The sequence below is a fragment of the Pyrus communis genome, chromosome 10 (genome assembly GCF_963583255.1).
Source record: "Pyrus communis chromosome 10, drPyrComm1.1, whole genome shotgun sequence".
Taxonomy (NCBI): domain Eukaryota; kingdom Viridiplantae; phylum Streptophyta; class Magnoliopsida; order Rosales; family Rosaceae; genus Pyrus; species Pyrus communis.
This window is the reverse complement of record NC_084812.1, coordinates 24,683,629-24,697,700: the sequence shown is the minus strand read 5'-3', so window position 1 is coordinate 24,697,700 and position 14,072 is coordinate 24,683,629. Positions and strand designations below refer to the sequence as shown.

Here is a 14,072-nt window from a genome sequence, read left to right as displayed (position 1 = left end):
ATATATAGTTACAAAAAAAATAAAAAACGAGATTACCCTTATTTTTATTTTTTAGAGAAGCATGCTAAATCTCTCGCTTCACTCTTTCAACGGGCGAAGCAACGGTAACACAACGATGATATAATCACGAGATAATAAATCATATTTTGTAATTTTGCTGTAGAACGATCGATGTTTATTATGTCGTCATCGTATCATCATTGTGTTGTCGCTATGTCATCGTTGTATCATCGATATATGACCAATATGTCATCGTTACTAATTGTTTCCGTAAAATATATTATTCAAGTAATGGGCAGTCTCATCTTTTTACGTTCAATTTTTTTTTAAAGAGGTTATTTTTTTATCGGGTGGTGCTCTCCACACACTCATTTGTACATTTCATAAATTCCTTGTTAATTTATGTCTTTTAATTCTTTTCAATTGATTCGATTTGATGACCGAAAATTGAGAGAAATCATTTTTGTATCTTTGGTATCATTTTTGTACCAGCAAATTTTAAGGGTGTCATTTCTGTGCTACCAATATTTTTCCACAGTGAATTGTTATACATAGATGAATCAAGTGCCAATTGGGTTTACCTTTATCAGATTAGTATCATTGGGTTTGGCCCACATGATATGATCACCTACTGGAGACATGCCTCGGTGCATTTTGCCCACGATTTTTGAAGGGATAAACTTTAGAAGAGATTTTTAATACAAACTAGTTATGTGTTATAATACAAGTAAAGATATACTTATTTTGGATACATGAAAAAAATCTATCAAACAGTAGTATTCTTGCACCCTGAGCATTTTAAAGTGCTAAACTTGTCTTGTTGGGTGGTTCTTAAACGGACAAGTATCTTGCATGTAGTTTGTTGCGTAAGTTATTAAAAACATATATTATTGCGTCCGAGGGCGTAAGTTTGATTCCCCTACTTGAAAGAAACATATAATTCCCACCGGCAAAACAACTCGTAACATTGCCAGTGTATACATGCAAATCTTAGTAAATGGTACAGACTTCCAGAGGCAATAAGTATATATTTTATTATAACATGAACATAAACACAAATCAAGGTGTAAGTTCCATCTCCAAAGGCAGAAACTCATACGACATGGCATAGCTTGAAACATACAATTCCTACAAATCCGAAGAGACTGTTTCTTGTTTCAAACCTTCAGGCCTCCATTGTGACTTGGAAGTCAAGTCATCAGTTTGAAACACGAAACAGTGTCTTTTATCACTTTTTTTGAAGTCTCAAAGTGAATGCTTGCAGGGATAGAAGAACTTCCTTCAAGTTCTCCTTGGCCTGTTCATCAATCAAGTTGCCATCCCTGTCGAATTTTGGAGGATTATGCTGGAGTCCGTTCAAGAAAAACTCCGACTTATTAATGAAATGAAGGTCGAGAGACACTCCAACTTGGCGAAGATGATACTGGGCTCGTCCTCCGCCAAAGTCTCCTGAGGCACTTACAACCGCGGCAGCCTTATCAGCCCAGACATTTGGTGGTCTAGATGCCCAGTCGATTGCATTTTTTAGAGGTCCTGGCATAGTGAGGGTTAAAACATTCTTAAGGTAGTTGCACAATACTACTTGTTATATTAACCCAAAAAAATATCGGTGATCAAACTCCAAACAAATAGTATCAGAACTATTTGGACATACAAAATTAAAACACTTACCGATGTACTTTCTAATAGAGACAGATCCTCTTATTATACACGAGTTCACGTATACTAGAGAATGTGTCAGTAAATATGTTGATCTTGTATATTTAAATAACATTGCCCAATAACATTTCAATTTTAAATTACATATACGTAGCAACCATATCTGCTTCATGTACAAAAGTATTATAATATTTTTGTATGAGTGGTAGAGAGACCATCTGCTTGAATCATATTTTATAAATTACAAGATGTGGAAGTTGATGGACGTTGAATTCTTTGTATGAATCCTTAAAGAAAATATCCAACTATCAATTCTCACATCATAAGAGATTTTTTAGGAAACAAAGAGATAAGATAATGGGAACAAATTTTTTTTGGTTTTACTAGGAGTGAATACGGTCTCATTTGAAACTGCGTCTTTATATTTCTGTTCAAAAGCATTCTAGTAAAAGTATTTTGAACTTTTTTCACCGAATATAATTTTAAGTGCTTTGGCTAATTTAAAAGCACTTTCAAACAAATGTTCAAGCACGTGACTGACTAACTCGTGGAAGCCAATTTATATGAATTGACCATGATTGTACATTTGAACAAAATTGACAGTGAGGAAAACTAATAAATTTGAAACAACAGTACAAGAAGTAACAATTGTACTCAGGAAAGCAGTAAGAAATGATACCCACCGGAGATGGAGTATTTGTACTCGGGAGAAGCAAAAAAAATGCTATCAGCTTCCAGAATCTTCTGACGAAACGTTTCGACAGCAGGCGGAAAACTCTTCTCCTTCTCGCCCTGCAGATCCGTGTTCAGAAATGGCAGCTCTGAGATGTCCACGTACTCTTTTTCCAAGCCGCTGATCGACGTCTTGCTTAACTCAATCGCTATTAATTAGAACCCCGAAACGACGCCAATCAAGCATTCATCATAACACACACAAGCACTCATCAGTCATCATCCACCAGAAGAAAAGAAGCTAAGCAAACAAAACGAAAACTACGAATATTTTAAGGGTTCGGCGACTCTAATACCCGTGGCTTTTAACTGTTAGATCTTGGTTATCCTTGATCAAATATTCAACTGCATGTTATAAGAAACTCTATAGTATAGAATACCTCGGAACATTAGAAAATCCCAGAAGACTAACCGTAACGAATGAGACCGCGGTTGTAGGAAGCTTTGCGAAGCGACCCGCAAACTGCTGCAACTTTTATGAGCGAGTTCTTGTTCTTTTTGGTGGCGAAGGGGGAGGCACAAGGCCCAAACACGCAGAAACAACCAAACAGTGGAGGCGCTTGGTCTTGGTGGCCAACTTCAACTCTTATGAGCGATTTTCCTGAGGCGGAATCCTCCATTTCTGTAATTTCTCTTGTGGTTTATTTTCTCTTCAGTCTCCCCAAGAACGCAGTGCATTATTATTTCTGCAGTATATTTATGAACGTTGGACAAGAACAATCAATTATTGGTTACATTTTAAAAGGGAAGTTTTAGAGATATAATGAATCTTATCTGATAGATATCAGCAGAAATAAAAGGATGCATGCGCACATGTAGACTGCAGTAGAGCTAGCCTGTGCAGGTTTAACATGGGAGATGCTTTCAAGGGTAATTTTAAAGCTTGTAAATGCTAGTTTTTGCAAGTCCTACGTACACCAAGTGTCCTTACTCTTTCAAATCCCCTTCACCTTTGGTAAGAGTTGTTGCTTTTCACTTTTATCTCACATGCAAATGGATTTGTCTCAATACAGTGTAATTGGTAATTAAGATATATATAATCCGATTATTATCCGAACTCGGCACCCATTAACTTAACAAATCAAATATATAATCCGACATAGCGAGAGACCTACCGCTACAAAAATAGGAAAAAGAGAAGGAAGAGAAGAAAAATTGTTGCTGGCCCCAGTGGCGAAGCCAGGAATTGTCGGGGGTAGGGGCTAAATTTAAAAGGTTAAAGGTTCCGGAAAAATGTGTACATCTGTTTGAGGTCTAAGTCTAGGGTATGCAAGTAGATTATTTGAACTATTCAGAATATTCGTAGGAGCATTTGCACTAACCGAATATTCAAAGGAGGATTTGGACTACCCGAAACATTCGAAGGGGGATTTGAACAACATTATTATTTGAAGAAGGATTTAAGCACATTTCTTGTTGTATCATCCTATTATGTAACTGCATAATGAACAAAGTTCTAAAAAATACTAAGCGTTAATTGGACGGTAGACATGGCGCTTAACACTTAGGCGAGAACCTAGGTGGATTTGAATAAATTTATCAATTTTATATAAATAAGTGTCTGTTTATAGCATATAATATCTGCAAACATTGATTACAAACTAGCATATGGGCACACACAAAGCGTGTGTAAAAAAAATATTTTTATTTTTGGAGTAGGAGAAAGGAAGAGAGTGAGAGGGAATGTGGGAGTGGGAGAGAGCTCTTTTTTTGTTTTTTGTTTTTTTGTTTTTAGTTTTTAATTAGAGATATGTTAGAATCACATGTAGGTAAGAGTTTGAAAAAAAAAAAAAAAAAAAAAAGCAAAATTTTTGCTTTTGATTGTGTGAAATTACATTTTTACCCATATTTCTGATTTATGTTTAGTTGTAATTAGAGAGTTAAACTGGTAATTTCATAGGATTTTGGTTGACAATGTGTGTTTTATTAATATGTAGTTTAGATAACATATAAAAATATTGAAAATTTTTATTTATTACTTTGTTGAATTTGATGGTAAGTAATAAAAATTCAAATGACTACGAGTTCGTAATATTTTACAAAATATTTTTTGAAGGTAGTATGAATCTATAGTAAATTTTAAGATAAATAACGTTGTGTGGTTTAAAAAATATTGGAAAAGAGGTCAAATTAATTGGTCAATAATTAAAAAACAAAACAAATCTTTAGATAAATCAGCATATTAAATAGCAAGTTAGGTGGTCCACATTGATTGGTCAATGGCTAAAAAAAAAAAAAACAAATTGGGGTAATTTTGAAGGGGCGCATGGGTGGGATGGGAGAGAGAGAAAGTCTCTCTTCTTCCTCCCTCTTATTCTTTGTTAATTAGAACAAGAACTCCATTTCCAGAAGCTACAAAATGCAAATCTTCATTCCTCATTTCATTGGTCAGGCCTAGTATTTTTCTTTATGAAAAAAAAAAAATGAGAGCCCACACGTAGATTATCCAGAATATTCGTAGAAGAATTTACACTAACTGAATATTCAAAGGAGGATTTGGACTACCTGAAACATTCAAAGGGGGATTTGAACAACAATATTATTTGAAGAAGGATTTAAGCACATTTCTTGTTGTATCATCCTATTACACAACTGTATAATGAACAAAATTATAAAAAATACTAAGCGCTAATTGGGCGGTAGACATGGCGGTTAACACTTAGGCGAGAACCTAGGTGGATTTTTTAATAAATTTATCAATTTTGTATAAATAAGTGTCTATTTATAGCATATAACATCTACAAACATACTAGCATATGGGCACACACAAAGTGTGTGTAAAAAAAAAAAAAAAAAAAAAAGAATTTTGTTTTTTGAGTAGAAGTAGAGAGGAAGAGAGTGAGAGAGAATGTGGGAGTGGGAGAGAGCTCTTTTTTTTTTTTTTTTTGTTTTGTTTCGTTTTTTTTTATTTTTTTAATTCTTAATTTGAGATATATTAGAATCACATGTAGGTGAGACTTTGAGAAGAAAAAAAAAAAAAAAAAAGCAAAATTTTGGTTGTGTGAAATTACATAATTTATCAATTTTGTATAAATAAGTGTCTATTTATAGCATATAACATCTACAAACATTGATTATAAAACATACTAACATATGGACACACATAGTGTGTGTAAAAAAAAATTATTTTTGTTTTTGGAGTAGAAGGAGAGAGGAAGAGAGTGAGAGAGAATGTGGAAGTGGGAGATAGCTCTTTTTTTTATTTTTTTTTATTTTATTTATTTTTAATTTGAGATATGTTAGAATCACATGTAGGTGAGACTTTAAAAAAAAAAAAACAAGTAAAATTTTGATTGTGTGAAATTACATTTTTGCGCATATTTCTAATATATGTTCAGTTTTAATTAGAGAGTTAAAATGATAATTTAATAGGATTTTGGTTGATAATGTGTGTTTTATTAATATGTAGTTTAGATAACATATAAAAATATTGAAATTTTTATTTATTACTTTGTTGAATTTGATGGTAACTGATAAAAATTCAAATGACTACGAATTCGTAATATTTTACAAAAGATATTTTGAAGCTAGTATAAATTTAGAGTAATGTTAAGAGAAATAATGTTGTGTGGCTTAAAAAATATTGGAAAGGTGGTCAAATTAATTGGACAATAATTAAAAAACAAAACAAATCGTAAGATAAATCAGCACATTAAATAGCAAGTTAGGTGGCGCACAATTATTGGCCAATGGCTAAAAAAAAAAAACAAATTGGGGTAATTTTGAAAGGGCACCAGGGTGGGATGGGAGAGAGAGAAAGTTTCCCTTCTTCCTCCCTCTTCTTCTTCGTTAGAACCAGAACTCCATTTCCAGAAGCTACAAAATGCAGATCTTCATTCCTCATTTCATTGGCCAGGCCTGGTATTTTTCTTTAAGAAAAAAAAAAATGAGAGCCCGCACGCAGCCTGCGCTGCCCTAGAGTGGGGAAATCCAAAAGGCCAGAAAACCAGAAATTTCATCATTTCCGACGAGACCAAAGGGGTGAACCACTGCTCCTGGGCTTGATTTCTAGCGAAGGGAGGGGCGGCCACCCCTTCCTACTCTTCTGTAGCTTCGCCCATGACCAGAGGGGTGAACCACAACTCCTGGGCTTGATTTCCGGCGAAGGGAAGGGCGGCCGTGCCTCCCAGCTCCTTTGTAACTTCGCCCATGGCTGGCCCTTGAAGATTAATTTTTTGTTTGTTTTTCTCTCTGCCGACTAGGATTTGGTAGAGATCTATTTCAAAATCTTGAAGTCATTATTTTACAACCATTGACACAACATTTCATAAGCTTTTTGGTACACATGATTAGATTGAATTGAAATGGATAATCTACTAAATTATTAAAGATAAATTATAAAATTATGACCACCTAGGGAATAGGAGATGAATTACTCACAGAAATCCTCTTTGAATAAATGATAGGGTAGGAGTGAATTTCTTTCATAGATAATCTGTTAATGTTTGATTAGAAGTATTTTGTATTTTGATTAGAGAGGATTTGAAGTGAAGAACAACAAAGAAAATTGAAAACATATAGGATTTCTGTGCATTAGCAAAACGTTGCTGCTAGCTGCTCTATTCATTCATTCATTTATTCGAGTTACAACCCTAAAACCTTATCTACGACTGCAATGCTTAAACAACCAGCAATTAATATCCAACTGTACTAACACGTCACAGCCATTTGATCTCTATCTGTTAGCCTGTCTGTCCGATTGTCTGAGCTTGCCAACCTGCCTGCCTGTCTGATTGCCTAGAGGAGCCTGCCTTATATCCTAACGGAGCTTGCCTTCTTGCTTGTCTGTCTAGTGGAGTCTACAACTATATCTGATTGTTGGCAAGTTCATGTTGTTTACCGCCATCAGTTTAACAGGAGTGATGGAAAATATTAGTATATTATGTTTGTTTTATTATTTGGATAGTTTTGGTATTTTATGTATTAGAGTTTCTTATTAGGTTTTGATTTCTATTAATAGGGTGCTTTGTAATTGAGTTAGAACAAATTATTCATAATGTAGTCCTTCGGTTTGTAGCTGTCATAACAATATTTTTTTTTTAGTTAGTAACATTATATTTGTTTATAATTAGTTTGTTTGTTCGCCCATTATGCGTGCTCAAGTTTAATTTTCAAACTAGTCGAAAGCTAAGACGGTATCTCCTCGATCCAAGCATCGAAATTTCAGCATTAGCTCCTTAATATTAGCCACTGGAACACCATCCTTAGTTAACAAGAGATTTTTCAGTGTGATTGGTACACGAGGTGATATACCACGTGTCATTATACAAATTGTGAGATTTGTCTATTAAAAAGTTAATAACTTAAAAAATAAAATTTCTAACCACTTACATAAAAACAAGTGATGTACCATCTATATTCCCATCACAATAAAAAATTTCTCCTAGTTAACAATCCTCCTGTGTAGTAATCTGCCACAGTACCTCTTTCGCATTATTTCAACGCACATCTCTAAAACCCACCTCAAGAGCAAAATAGAAAAACTCAATGCAAAATCAATCATTTTATTAAAAATCGATTTATTTATTACTTGTTTTCTTTCTTAGATAGAAAACAAAAACGAAAACTGTTCGTGGTTTGATAAGGAAAAAAACTGTTCATTGTTAGCTTAATTAATTGGTTATATAAAGCCGCTGACATGCTGAATAATTAATATCTAACGAACACCTCAAATATTATTCATACAACTAAATGTAAAACTGTATCGAAGAGAGGAGCGAGGACGATCAAAACAAGAAAACCCGGGAAATGGCAGTCCAAACAAACCCTAATGGCTCATTAGTAGAAAGGAAATGACAACGTACGTAACAGGAAAAACATTTCCAAAACAGCCTAACGAATCTACACCATTCGTACATTACAACAAAGCAACGTTATCGAGATTTTGTTTTCCTTTGGAGCCATCCCTTCCCTCCATTCGGACCATTCCTATAGTTTTGTAGGCCTATATATATACACCCCTTCTCTCGTACAGCATGCATAAGTATATTACTGTCTCTCTCTGAGATTGGGGACTTAATTAATCTCTCCTCGGAGACCTTAACCTTCTGGCTTCTTAGTCCCTTTCAATAAGGGTTACGGATTGGGGATATAAATTGCCGTGAAAAAAGAGGAAGAGGAAGGGGAGATTGAAAGCCTGGCTAACTGGGAAAGATCGCAAAGAGTAGAAAAGTACATAATACTTTTTTTTTCTTTCTTTGGTCTGCGAAAAGTATATACACACACATAATGACGCACGTGGTACATAATGTTAGTGGTGGGGAACGCTTTGATTTATACTTTGACACAAAAGATAGAATAATGGTGTGCTATAACAGAACGATAAACCCAGGTGGTGGGATATGGCGAGCACTACCCAGCGATTCCTTCATGTCACCTCTTGGCGTCCTTATTATAAAACTCAGCATTGCCGTCTTCAACACTCGTATTCTTACTTTCGCCTTCAAACCCTTGCACCAACCAAGCATTGTTTCTCAGATTATTGTGAGTTACTACATTTTATTATTATTATTATACCAAATGTTCAACTTGAAACTAGCATTTGGATGGTTGATTATGTTTATATATACTAGCTTCTTGCCACATGTGTGAGCATCTGATAATTTGCTCTTTCAAATTTTTTTATTTATTTAAAATATGTATTTATATGTATTTATTTTAAAAACTTCAGAAGGAAACATAAAAAACAGCCAACTACGTAGGTAGTTTTGAAATTCTTAAATTCAAAATAATGTTATTTTACTATTTTACTCCTATAAATTAAATTGTTTATTTTTAAAGTGCTAATTAGGATGGTGCTTATTTTGGTATGAATGCTTCACGAAATCTTGCTCTTCCTTTATGTATAAACATGATTAGACGTAACGTGCGAACACAGAGATAATATAAATGAGCTGAGCCAGTGCTCAACACAAAACGGACAATAGTTTTTACACGAAAAATCACATATGGCGTTTTTGCCAATTAAATAGTAATTTTCATCTATATTTGATTTTGTTCTTTGTTCGTTAGCAGATGCATAATTAATATGAATTTTCAGGCTGGAATGACAACGAGTACGAGGGCTTTGGGTCAACTGACGAAACCTATATTCCCGTTTAGTACCTTGAAGATTTCTGAGACCATGGGAAACTTGGCCCTCGTTTACTATATGTTTCTAGTGGGTTTAGAGCTTGATTTTAAGCCAGTAGTACGTGCTGGGAAGAAGGCTCTCAGCATTGCGCTCACTGGCTTTTTCTTTTCCGTCCTAGTTGGTTGGGTCTTGTGTCGTTATTTACTCCTCCAAGATTTTGTCGCACAAACACATGATGGAGATCAGGAACGTCCCACTATAAACGGCCCATTGTTCTGGGGCGTTGCTCTCGCCACTACCAACTTCCCAGACCTTGCCCGAATCCTCGCGGACCTCAAACTTCTTTACTCTGATGTTGGAGGACTTGCGTTATCCGCCTCTGTTATCACCGACTTGTGCTCCTGGATTCTTCTTTTGCTCGTAATGGCCATAATCAACAGCGTCCAGATGTATGCAGTGGGCTTGACCTCGGTTTTTATAGGACTGTGCGTTTTTGTAATACGTCCTGCTCTGTCATGGATTGTTCACCGAGTACGCGAAAGAGAAAAAGAGGATAGGAACAACAGTCAGCTTATACGCTTTGTTTTAGCTGGAGTGTTGCTCTCTGGGGTCATTACCGATGCCTGTGGATCCCATTCCATTGTAGGGCCTTTTGTGTTAGGAGCCATTATGCCTAAGGGCGAGTTTACAGACATGCTTAAACAGAAGGTGGGAAATTTTGTGCCTTCGATTCTGATGCCTCTTTACTTCTGTATCAATGGAGGAAGAGTCAACTTTGAGGATATTCTCGGTGACAGAAAAAATCCAATAGAGCAAAAAACTGGGGCTACCGTCGGTCGCGTAGTGTGGGTTACCATCATTGCTTTCGCAACTAAAACTGTGAGCACTTTCGTTGCCGGCATAATCAACAAAATGTCACCCCGGGATAGTTTGGCTCTTGGAGTGCTCATGAACACCAAAGGCTTATTGACACTCATTATACTCAATAGTGGCCGGGACATAAAGGTAATTTACTGATTCACCTTTCACCTTTCAATTTGTTTTCCTAAGTAACAGTTTTCACTTAGATGAGATTGTTTTGTAGTATAGCACGACGCATGTTTTAAGTAAAGTTTTGAATAATTTATGAACGAATGACAATTTGCATGTGGTATACATCTACATATATATATCTAGGCATTGAACAAACAAACGTTCGGAGTATTGATGGTGGTGATTTGGGTAATGACATTTGCGGTTGGCCCGTTTATAGCCTACTTTTACAAGTCCAGTGCCAAGACTTTCGTGCAGTACAAACAGAGGAGTGTAGCAAGCGTAGGACCTAACAACCAGTTTCGAGTCCTTGTATGCGCTCACACCTCACGCAATGTGCCAGGCATTATCAACCTCCTTGAGGCTTCTAATCCAACAACACAATCCCCTCTTCATGTTCTTGCTGTCCACCTTGTGGAACTAACTGGACACGCTTCGGCAATGCTGGTTGTGCACGATGCTTGCAAGACCAAAGATGTAAACTTTCCTGACAAATCTTCGTCTCCGACAAATGCCATTGAGTTATATGTCAAACAAAGGCAAAGTGTCACAGTGCAATCACTCACGGCAGTGTCTGCTTATCCGACGATGCATGAGGACATATGTAACCTGGCTGAGGACAATCGTGTCTCCATTATAATTATCCCGTACCATAAGAAAGCTACAATATTGGATGGAGAAGGAGGGGCAAGAGATGAAGACAAATCGCATTTAAAGAACCTCAACAACAACTTGATGGAAAATGCGCGGTGCTCCGTGGGTGTTCTTTTGGATCGGGGCATCGGTACATCCAACTACTTTGACTGCTGCCGCCACTTTACCATGCTCTTCTTTGGAGGGGCAGATGACCGCGAGGCATTAGCGTATGCGGGGAGGATGGCTGGACATCCAAGGGTTACCCTAACTGTTATAACGTTTAACATTATGAATAAAGAGGCAGAAAAAACGTGCGTCGATGATGATGATGACGGTGATGAGTATAATGATGAGGACGACAACGACAATGAGAACGACGACGACGACGACGATGTTACTCTTGAGGGAATGAAAAGTACTGGAGAAGAGAAAAAAATGGATGACTTGTACTTGGATGAGTTTAGGTTGAGGTCAATGAATGATGCCTCCATAAAATTTGTAGAGAATTGGGTGACCAGTTGGGAACAAATTCTCTCATTAATACAATCCACGGAGGGTGAATATGATATGTTCATAGTGGGTAGAAGACATGGAGAAATGCAAGAGGTCGCCACAACGTTACTGGATGACGATGACTCGAACGACATTGGAGTTCTTGGAGAGGCATTGGTATCTTCAAACTTCACAGCTAGTACATCCATTCTAATTGTGCAAAAAAGTGAATTTGCTCATGATTCATGATTTGAGGGAGCGAATGGGATTATTTCTTGGGAGCTGTTGGAGTACAAAAACCAACCATACTACGGCATAATTCCCCAGCTAGCTATCTTTTCCTTCTCTTTCCTTTGACATTTTTTTTCTTTCCTTCCTCAAATACCCAAAAATTACAGATCTGTTTGTTATTTGGGTTGTGATACCAACTGAGATTACATAATAAATTTGATTAAAAACTTAACAAAAAACTGTGAATAATGGATACAAAAATAAACAGACCCTACCACATATATAAGTATGACTGAATGTAGCTTCTCCATTTCTTGTTTCACAAAGTCGAAAACAGATTTAGAGAGGAGACAGTGATCTGACCACAAAATTATAAAGAGAGGAGAGGGGTAAATGCAATTGAGTGAGCAAAAATTGTTTGATGAGCAATATAAGCAAAACTAACTCTAATGGGTTATGGGTATAGACAATTACTGGCGGAGCCATGAAGGGACCATATTGGTGCCATATATGCCTATTTACTTTTTTCTCGAGTTCAAAAAATTAGTATTACGTATGCCTTTGAATTTTTTCATGGGCTCAGAGCTCCAATGGTTCATGAGGCTGGCGGTCATGGGAGCTTTGAGGAGCATAGTGAGGGAGAGGAAGAGGCTAAGAGACATGAGTTTCTTTTTTCTCCTTATTTTATTCATCGAAGTTAATTTGCTATATGATTTTACACAAGAGTAATACTAGGTGGACTAAATTTATAGACTAAATTTGCAAACTAAATGATGGGTCACCAATAAGAAACAATATTAATCAATGTTTAAATAATAAATCAATCATCAACATTCATGTCATTTAGTTTACAAAATTTAATCTACAAATTTAGTCTCTCTACCATTACACAAGTGCATCTGTGCATGCTTTGAGGAGAACTTTTTCCTTTCTTCTTATGCCTTGCCTAGAACAATTTAAACAAATAATTCTCACACACATTTTTTTCTTCTTCTACATATCTATGTATTTATGTCTGTTAATTCACATATGATTCATTTAATTTAACAATTCACACTTGCTTCAAATCCCAAACTTTATTCATAACTGAAATACAACTTGGCTACATGAGCCCAATCTCGGGCATAGTTGTGAAACAGCACAGAACTACAAAGAAAGTAAAGATACAACATCACTGATCAGACCAAAATCTCATTACATTCATGTCAAATCTAACTACAAGGCTCAAACGATTTGTTGGAAGAGGTTGCCTGAGTGTGCTGCTGAAGTTGTGTCCTGAAAGCCAATTTTGTAATATTGGATATTATGTAACAATTCCATATTAATTAATAAATAAATGAGCAAGATTTATTCATCCATGAGTTGGGCTTATAGAGATAGCGTACTATGAATGAGCCTATAGGATTGAAGGTATGAAATTAATGCCCTAACTGAGGTTAGGGTAGAAAGGCTTGTATTCCATTGTAACTTAGTCCTTAAATAAAGTTCTAGCTATTTGGAAATTCCATTGGACATTGACTTTCCTAAAAGGCTGGTGTATTCGAATTAAGGTTAGCATGGTCTTGTGTTATGCATGTTGGACACGTAATGAATGTATAGGTGCTTGTCTGTTGAACAAGTTCACAGTTCACTGCACACTGACCACACAAGAAGTTTAAACGTATGGATGCTTACCACATGTCATAGCTTCTGGTTGTAGTAGTGCAAATAGTTCTCAAACTTGAGGCATCATAGGTATCTTATGCTTATAGATATGAACTTTGGTTTACCTCAAAGCCCTCACTACTTTGCATGGCCCGATTGTGTGATACTCACGTTCATATGTATGAGTATGAAGATACATGAATCCGCAATAAAAAATCTCTCACCTTCTGATAATTGTTCAATAGAAGAAGATATGCCTCGAAGCCACTCAAAGATCTATCTCATAAATCCTCGGCCGAAGTACTTGTTGATCAAGCTATGTTTGTATCAATTGCTTCAACGTAAGATGCATCATGGCGTCATAGATTACTACTTGTGATTTGACATAAATCTAATATCATATAATAAATCTTGTTTGGGACATGGATGATAGAAGAACTGAATTGCATTGTAACTACAATAAAGGTTCCAATGAATATCATGATTAATTCATGTAATTAATTTCATTGCCGTATAATATGCAATTCCAACGACTTTGATTTCCACACTAAGACACATGTTTTGTACGAAGTCC

The 14,072-nt window shown here is 36.0% G+C and overlaps 3 protein-coding genes across 3 annotated transcripts; 2 read left to right on the top strand and 1 right to left on the bottom strand.

Moving 5' to 3' along the window:
- Positions 1-1,228: 1,228 nt before the first annotated feature.
- Positions 1,229-3,011, bottom strand: LOC137748051 (NADPH:quinone oxidoreductase-like). The gene is made up of 3 exons (XM_068488152.1): positions 2,804-3,011; positions 2,343-2,540; positions 1,229-1,533 (listed from the first exon to the last, which is right to left on the bottom strand). Exons 1-3 carry the CDS (start codon positions 3,009-3,011, stop codon positions 1,229-1,231), a joined length of 711 nt encoding a protein of 236 aa, XP_068344253.1.
- Positions 3,012-9,514: 6,503 nt separating this feature from the next.
- LOC137748050 (cation/H(+) antiporter 15-like) lies at positions 9,515-10,480 on the top strand. The gene has a single exon (XM_068488151.1). The coding sequence runs from the start codon at positions 9,515-9,517 to the stop codon at positions 10,478-10,480; it is 966 nt and encodes a 321-aa protein (XP_068344252.1).
- A 207-nt stretch (positions 10,481-10,687) lies between these two features.
- On the top strand, positions 10,688-11,872 carry LOC137748049 (cation/H(+) antiporter 15-like). Its single transcript, XM_068488150.1, has one exon. The coding sequence runs from the start codon at positions 10,688-10,690 to the stop codon at positions 11,870-11,872; it is 1,185 nt and encodes a 394-aa protein (XP_068344251.1).
- Positions 11,873-14,072: the final 2,200 nt, after the last annotated feature.